Below are 8,907 nucleotides of genomic sequence, written 5' to 3' on the forward strand. Positions count from 1 at the left end.
GGGGGTGCCTGTGTGTGAGGTGCTGCTCTGGGTGACCCCCGGGAAAGCCAGTCCCTCGTCCTGCCTGCTGGGCCTCAGACGGGACAGAATGTGGCTGGACACGGCGAGGAGGAGACCCGCAGGTCCCCTGGGCCCCATCCGGCACTGCTAGAGGCAGGGGAGGTCGGGGATGTTACAAACTGGTGTTTGGGAAGGTACAAGGATTAAGGTACCTCAGGCAAAGGGATGTGTTTCCAGTAAAGGAGGGGAGAAAACTGGGGGCTGCCATCTTTTCAGATTACAAGTTTAAAGATTTGAGTAACTAAGGTGACTGTGTTAAGCAAATTATTTTTATTTTCTTATGTTGTAGTCTTCTGGTTTTCTGTTAAGGGCTGTAGTTCACAAAGAAGGCTCTTAGGCAATCAGCTAAGCACTTTTTATTAACTGCATTCTTTCCTTTGATTTTTCTTCAGCCTGACAGAAGACAAAGGGTGAAGTGAAAAAGATTGTTCAGCCTTGGAAAAATCAAGGGTCAGTGATGCTCAACACAAGTAATTTTCAGGCATCTTGTTAGCTAAGTGGTGTGTTACATTTAGTGTCTACAGACACACCAAATAGGTTTGCAGTACTACTTTGAGTAGGTGATACAATCTTGTTCTTGTAAATACCATCTTTTTCAGTCTTTGTGTGTTTTTTTTTCCCAACCTGCCACAGGCGTTGCAAAGGTGGCTGCTGTGGCACCTTTGTGTCATTAGGTGGCAGAGAGAGACAGGCTATGTTCTACGCTCGTTTGTTCTGAAACCCGTGAGCACTCAGAGTGATTGATAGCCTGACATTTATAAATAAGCTGGTTAATTTATTGAGAAACTAAGCTTTTCCTAGTTTTTTTAAATTGCCTTAAATGTGAGATCTGTAATGGAACAGAAGGGTGTTCTGTTTGCCCTGTGGTGGATGTGCAGCGGAAAGGTTGTGCGTGGCTTTCTGATTAGTTAACCTTGAAAACGGTAGGATCCTGTTGGTAGACTTGTATCGCAGAAGAATGAGTTGAAGTGATCTGTCTAAAGCCACATGGCAAGTTGGTGGCATTACTGGAAGCATGTCATGCTGGTAGCCCCAACCCTTTTGCTATTCAAAAATAAAAATATGCTTGTGCTATGCAGTTATTTCTTGAGCTTCTCTTACTGGGCCTTTCAAATTCCTGTCATCAGTGAAACATGAACCGTTTATATAACAAGGCTTTGAAGCATCTCTAAATATATAAAATAACTGCTGTATATATTTTCCACGTCTTTTCAGAGAAAGCCCTGTGGCGTGGCAGATCCAAGACGTCTTCTGAAAGACCTGAGGTGAGCAGTAGTGGGCGCAGGTTCCCCTGTTGAGCAGCTCCATGCCCCACTCGTGTTGCAGGCATGGCTGTCGTGCCATGTTTGTGTCATTAGGTGGCAGAGAGGAAGAGGCTACGTCTTTGCTAGTGCTCTGAGACCTGTGGGCACTGGAGGATGATGAGTAACCTGACAATTATTTCTTGCTTTTCCTGGTTTTTTTCCTTTACTGCATCACAAAGGTTGGATAGCTGCGGAGGGATGGAGTACAGAAGCTAGCCCTGTCCTTCAGTGTGACAGTCACTCTCATAACGAATGCCTTGTTTATGTGACAGATAAGAGATGTGACTGATTTCTCTGCTGTCACGTTCTAAAAGTGAAACTTCTGTGTTTTACTTAACATACTACGTTAAAAGCTAATTCAGGTTTCTTGCGTATCACGTCTTTTATTGCTATGGAGGAATGGCAAACTCCAGAATTTTGCAAGGACAGAAGCAGCAGCTCTGTACTTGATTTCTGGTTTTGCCTTCACCAATCCTTTATGGCCTACAAGACATCCTTGCTTGCTTGTGCCTTAGGCATAATAAAGAAAGAAAGAAAAAGATTGATTTTGGTAATCAAAGCAAAAAATTAATGCTAAAACCTGAAGTCTTTTTAAAGTCCTTCTAAACTAACTTTCAGTAAGTGCAGCAGCGGGATGCTTTGCCCTGTTTCTCAAGACAGGATCCAGCTTCCTTACAGACCGTGTCCTAGCTGGTAACACAGCAGACAGAAAGCAAAAATACCAGTTGAGCACAATGTGACTTTTTAGTTGGTTTCTGCTGGGTTTACGTGCTAGCATGATGGCAAAGGAACTTGACCTCGGTGGCAGCGAGCTGGGAGGGAGCACAAGCATCAGTGGATCATAATAGCTCTGTGTGTCACTGTCCTTTCATGGGTGATGTGGTGCACAGGAGCCTCTGCTGCGCCAGGGTTATTAAAACAAGTGGCGAGAGAAGCCCTGGCTGCACACAGATAGTATTGTGAAACTCATGGTAAGAGGCTTTGCAGTGACTAATAGCTTGAAAAAAATCTGGCAGTGCTAAATGGTGGAAAATGTCCTCATTAAATCGGCATTATGAGGGCCAAAGGTGCCATTAACCAAGCGGGTCGCTGCTGGCTGCAAACTGAGCCATTTAATTGGGAAAAGGCACTGACTACCAGCAGTGGCTTTAGAAAAGAATGCTAATCAGGTTGTTGGGGATATGGTTATGCAAAGAGGCATGCCTTAAGATGTCACTCTTCTATTTAAAATTCCTGACTTCTTTTGACCCTGAAATATATATTTGATGTTTTTTTCATCAGACTTTGCTCACATCAAGGGTCCTGTAGGGCCAGTGAGTGCCTAATGGGTCTCTCTTTAGGACTTTACCATGTGAGGCATAGGATAGCTATTAAAATTTTCCTCATAGCATGTGCTGCTAGCCATCTTCCCAAGACTGAGCAGCAATCCCAGGCTATGAATATTGCTTTACTGAAAGAATTAACCTGGTTTTCAGCTGTGGAAAAGAAGAAGAATATTGTGTATTAAAGTGGTTTTGAGAGAAATGAAAAATCTTTCTGCACGTTAAGTTAGCCCTTTGTCATTTAGAATTGGTTTATGTCACGGCTTTGAATGCTGGAGTAAGCCCAGCTTTTCTTTCTTAGCACTATTAATAGATTGGCTGCATTGGGGTTGGCAAACTCACCTTTGATATTTATTTTTTTTTTTTTAGGGAGCTTAAGAGTGAAAGAGTAACCAAGAGCAGGCTCCAGCTATCGTGCTGTTAAATTATCCCCTTCCTAGGCTCACCACAGTGCACTCTGCCTAGCCACAAGATATTTTTCAAAACCTCTCTGATCTAGTGGCAAAGAACCTCTCCTAAATTAGTCTAATTTATTAGTGCCATCTGCCTTCTGTCACTGCTTTAGGTCCTGATCCCCACAAGTTTGCAGGCACTGGGCTTCCACCGACTGCAGTGAATACAGGCAGCGGGAGTTCAGGTGTTCCCGTGGTTCCGGACTGAAGTAAATTGCTTTCTGAAGTTTCCCTGGGAACCATGATAACTGAGCCCAGATAATGACTTCCCTAAAATTTGGTTTCATTTTATGAAGCTTTTTTTTTCCCCTCTGGGATGTTAAAAAAATCTTTGGACAGTCCCAAGACAAACCTGACGTAATTCATCAATTAGCTGGAGATGTTGCCTCTGAAATGAAAAGCAGTTCTGTGTCCCGGCTGGCTGCAGTGCTGTAGCTCAGATACGGTACCACAGTGAGCAGCAGGAGTCTGGGGGGTGTGGATTAATCAGCTCCTTAGTATTGACATTTATTGCTAACTTTTGCTGGCTGTATTTATTTGAAGTTGTCTAACATCCTGGGCCTCTTTTTATTTGCAGATCATGCCTTGAGTTTTAGAATTTCTAGCAACCTTGGCTACAGCAAAAGCAATGGTTAGCAGTGTCTGCATTTGAAGATTCTTAAAATTTCATCTTCCCTCATACGTGGGTTCGAGCACGCTACAGCCAGTGACAGTGCACGCGATGCTGCTCGTAGTTCTGAATGTTTGCTGCAACCTGTGTACTCCAATGTCCGTTTAAAAAAAATTTATACCTGTTCTGCTCCAAATACCCTTTCTGCTGTTGCTGTACTCCTGTTGAATATCTGTAAGAGTTGTAATATTGCCCTTCTCCTAGTCACCTCAGCTCATACGCTGTTTTCACACCATATTCTAAAGCACTGTTGTTTCAATCTGTTTTCTCTTCATGGTTAAGAACAATTTTAAAAAACTAAATAAAGATGCCACCTACAATAAGACTGAAGTGATTACGCTTGTGTAATTTGTAGCAACCCAATTAATATTTTTTAACCATTGTAGGTTTTAAGACTTTTATTTGTAGGTATGAGAACTGGGATGGTTTTTTAGTTTAAACAATGAAAGGTGGAAGTCTTGCTGCTTACCTCCATCCCCTTGTGGCACAAATCAGTGTGCTGCTAAAGCAGCAGCAGCGGGTGAGATCAGATTGTCAGTCTCTCAGTGTTCTGGCTCTTCCTCTTTTTTCCAGCTAATGTGGGAAATTTGGAGAAGGCGTTACGAGTGTACGGTAGCTTTGCCTTTAGTAGTTTTTCTCCTATATTGTAGTGTCGCTTGTAAACCATAAGCACGTGTCTGAAAACACTTGTGCTTTTTATTAGGGATGAACAAAACCCAGCGCTCCTGGGGCGAGTTAAGTACAGGGGCTCTTTCTCCTTGAACTCCATCTTTCATCATAAATGCTTAAAGAGATTCCAGTTATGTGGATAAGCAAGGAACATGGTGGTTTTCCTCTTTTCTAGGTGCTTAACCTCCTGCTTTGATACCACTGCTGGGGAAGGGAGTAGGGGGATTGGGTGGAGCGGGAATGCCACTTTTGGGAATAAATTTACTTATAGATTACAAACACAGAGGGGAGGGTGAGAAACTACTTTCCTGACGATCTGAGGAGAGGATTTGGCATGGTTGTTAGGTTCCTTTTTCCCATAGCAGAAAAAAATTAATTTGTCAGTGGAGCTGGTTGCTATGGGAATGCAGGACAATAGGCGAGGAGCTGGGGGGGGCTGCACGGAGCCTCATGACCGAATTCCAGCCCCCACCTTCCCCACCAAACGCTCCCGTGCAGGTGACCCTGCACACACCAGCGCAGTGCCTGGGGTGAGGTCCTGCCGGGCTTTGCATTGTTGGTACCGAATTAAGGGTGACGCCGAGGGGCTGAGGAACTTGCCACCCTTCAAACCCACAAACATTACAAATGCTCAGCCTCGCCGCAGATGAATTACGCTGCGAAGCCAGCTCCTCTGTGGGAAGCGAGCTGCCCTGGCTCCGCACTAGATTTAGAGCTCTGTTGACACTGAAACATTTCCTCCATAAATAATACTGAGAGGTAATGATGATCCTATAGAACTAATAGAAGGAAGTACTGATATCTCTTCTCCAAAGGGCTCATAAATTTGCAGCCCGGACACTGCTGATGGTTTTCGCAGGCTATATATACTGTCAGATGTATTTCTTCCTCAGTGATTGTACTTCAGACATACCCTCCACTGCACTGAGCGATCGTTGGCAGGAGCAGCAGCATACGGTCCATCAGCAGGGATACGATTGTGCTGGGAACGAGCAAGCTCGGGGTGGTTTACATAAACTCTTCCTCTCTACCTGTACTTTTAAAAGGTGGCTCTAAGTGTGCATTGAAAGGAAACAGATGCTAGTTAGAGACCTGGCAGTATTTACACAGCCAAGCAAATGTTTTGAAACCTGCTGAAAACTTGCCTGGAAATTCATTTTAATAAAAGAGAGAAGCACGGGATTATCCTGGTGTTAATCTTTAACCTCTGCAGTGCAAGCTCAGCTTAGTTTTAGAAGATTTAAACCAAGAGGTTGGCTTATCCCTGCGCTGGGTATTGTAGGAAGTAACACACGGAGCACATGGGGTAAGGGGTCAGGATTTTCCTCTTGTAGCCCTTTTCCTTTAAGCCATTCTTGGCTTTAGATGCCTCCAAAGCCGACACAGGAGAGGGACTGGCCTGTGCTGCCAATTCCAGGCAGGAGTGGCCGGGTGGGAACCTCGCACAAGTCATCGCATTGCTGTCTGGGGTCAGGCACTTAAAAAAGGAATGAAAGAACGGCCGGGATTCTCCCCTGTGGAAAAGACAGCTTATCTGCTTCCTAAGCTACAGCTGCATCTGATGGGAGGTGACTCAGACACTTAAGAGACTTCTGAATAGGGAAATCTACCTTTTTCTCCTTTTCGGCTCACAAGCAAGCTGGTACTTGAAAGGCTGCTGTTTGGCTAGCGATGTACTGGTGTGATTCACGTAAAAGCTATTTATTTACATCAGAGATGTTCATCAAAAGAAGATGTGACAAGTACAGCATGAATGATTCATTCTCATCTCTCCGCTCTGCTTTCCTGTTCATCAAGCAGCAGTCAGGTGCGTCCAGCTGGGCTCTGCTTCCTGATCGCTTTCCGTGTCGTCTTCCTCCCCCGAGCCTGTCCAGCCGGGCTCCCGGTGCCCCGGCTCCGCAGCTCTTGCCGACTATCGATGATGCTGCTGGGCGGTGGAAGTCATGATGCTCGGTTTTCCATGAAGGAGAAGGGGCTGCGGCGATGCTGAACTCCCTGCGGAGGGTGGAAATTTCCCTGCCGGGGAGCGGATGGAGAAACAGGCTTTCAACCCTTGGCCGGACTTTACTCCAAGATGCTAAACTCCAGGGCCGTGCTTCCCCCGTTAGGAATATTTGGTGTTGGAAATCTTCTTCCAAAGCAAAGTCTTGAGGTTGTTGAGCACGAGGGAGTGGTGCACTTCCATCTGGCTGGCCAAGCCGCTGAGGGTCATGCAAGTTCGGAGCTGCTTCTGCAGCTCTTCCTTCAGCTCCAGCGGGGCTCCGGACAGCAGGTACTCCTGCAGCAGCCCGCACACCTTCGCCAGGTTGGGCTGCACCACTTCGCTTTTGCACTGCTTCAGGAGTTTGTCGCAGGTGGCCGTGCAGTCCTTCCCGTAGGTGCAGTCCACGTTCTGCTCACAGTGACGGCCCTTGAGGAACCCTCGGATGCTCATCTCCGTCGCCACCTTCCTCAGGTTGACCATTTTGAAGTCGTATTTGTCGTTGTAGCCCACGTTCTTCAAGCTGGTCTCGCAGATGTAGAAGTTCCCGTAGGTCCCGTGGAAGATCTCCTCCACGAACTCCAGGAGGCCGATGGAGGTCTTCGCCCGCCGCGGCCACGCCGGTGCGAACCACTGCTGGACCATCTGGTGGACAACCGAAGGCAGCAGCGACTGGAGGAAGGGGGGGACGTCCACGCCGTAGAGGGAGGTGTGGGGGATCTTCTCGGTGACGTAGAGGTCCCCGCAGTACCCCAGCAGTTTGGGGGTGTGCTCTTTCTCGTGCAAGGAGAGCGTGAGAAGGAATTCGTTGAGCTGAAGTAGCGCCCAGATGGATTTGGCCTCTGCTAAAGACACTTTCCCATCGCGGTTCACATCGGCCATGGCGATGATCCGGCTCACCAGGGCTGCCAGAGACGACTGGTCTCCCAGGCTGGACTGCGAACAGAACAAGAACCACAGAATGGTTAGGGTTGGAAAGGACCTTAAAGATCATCGAGTTCCAACCCCCATCACCGAGTTCCAACCCACTCGGCATCAGAAGCAGCATCAGGCCCCTGCAGCTCTCCCTGTTGAGGCTTCGCATCACAAAACTGAGCTGGGGAAGCAGAGAACTGAGCTTGGGAGAGGAGGAACCAGCCGCTGAGCTCCAGAAAATCCGGTGCCAGGCCATAGCAGATGGTTGGACGGATTCCAGTCCAGCAGAATTTTACCAGGCTCAGGGTGGCTCCAGACCCGGGTGGGAGGAAGATTTTGGGAGCAGAGTCTGGGCAGTGCGGCCACCCCACGCTGGCGGGGAAGGGCTGCAGTGGTGTTACCGAAAACTGGGCAAGAAACTCTCTAAAACCCAGTCTGGAGATCAGAAAGCGGCACTTCTTTATTTCAGCGCTGAGGGACGTGGGGGATAGCTCCACCCAAGCGTCTCCACTTTACATCAGAATCCTTTCACTTTTAGACATTTTTTCTGTATTACGTCAGTTCTTTTACACGGATAGGCATAAAATTCTTGCTTTTAAATTTAACCTTTAAAAGGATTGGTTTTTCTAGTTACATAACCCTATCAATATTCTTACACTAAACCAACCATTGGTCAATTCTACTGATCTCTACTGATTGGAATCCTCGCTATTCAAATCAAGATGGGAAGGGATCTCCAAGCAGCACAACTGGTGTCCGTGATGGTCTCCCTAGTTTCTTAGAACATTGAAAATCTACTAACTGCCTGGTGAGGTTCCTGTAGTTCCCTATTTCAAACTTCACAATCCCTATTCATTATGCTTTAATCAAACTCTAACTCTCCTGTATGATTCGCTTTTGATTATTTTATCAGAATTTCTGCACGGCCAGGGCCACCCATGGGCTCTGCCACCCGCAGCCGTGGTACAGCAGCCTCCAGGGTTGCTGCTATTAAAATCTTACAAATACGAATTCCTGTGCGAGAAGGGAGGTTTGTCTTGGCTAATGCAGTCCTTGCTCTGCGGTACGGAGCCCTGCCTGGCACCCAGCAGCTGACGGCGTTGTGGGCCCGGGAGGTCTCACTTAAGGGGAAGGAAAGATGCGTTGAGTCTGTCTGAGGCCCGAGTGGGATCCCAGTCCTGCAAGAAGTGCTCAAGGCCAGGCTGGATGAGGCTTTGGGCAACCTGGGCTAGTGGGAGGTGTCCCTGCCCAGGGCAGGGGGTGGAACGAGATGATCTCCAAGCTCCCTTCCAACCCAAACCCTTCTGTGATTCTAGGATCCCGCAGGGGTCACTGACCTTTAGGAAGTTCAGGAGCATCTCTTTGAACTCGTCCATCGACGTTCCCCGTGTGGGTTTGTCGAAGAGCACCACGTCCCTCCGGGGCACAGCGTCCGGGTGGCTGTCTGCCCTCAGGGCTTCCTCAATGCCACACTTGATGATCACCTCCCTGTCCCTCCAGAGCCCCCTGTAAACCTGCAGCAAGGAGAGGGGAC

At 47.5% G+C, this 8,907-nt stretch overlaps 1 protein-coding gene across 1 annotated transcript; it reads right to left on the bottom strand.

Annotated features, from left to right (window-relative positions):
- Positions 1 to 6,410: 6,410 nt before the first annotated feature.
- Positions 6,411 to 8,887, bottom strand: FAM69B (family with sequence similarity 69, member B; the record flags this gene model as incomplete). The annotated part of the gene is made up of 2 exons (XM_010084192.1): positions 6,411 to 7,394; positions 8,711 to 8,887. Coding segments are annotated over 2 exons (990 nt in total), but the record flags the coding sequence as incomplete, so codon positions are not given.
- Positions 8,888 to 8,907: the final 20 nt, after the last annotated feature.

The sequence above is a fragment of the Pterocles gutturalis genome, unplaced genomic scaffold (genome assembly GCF_000699245.1).
Source record: "Pterocles gutturalis isolate BGI_N339 unplaced genomic scaffold, ASM69924v1 scaffold32555, whole genome shotgun sequence".
Taxonomy (NCBI): Eukaryota; Metazoa; Chordata; class Aves; order Pterocliformes; family Pteroclidae; genus Pterocles; species Pterocles gutturalis.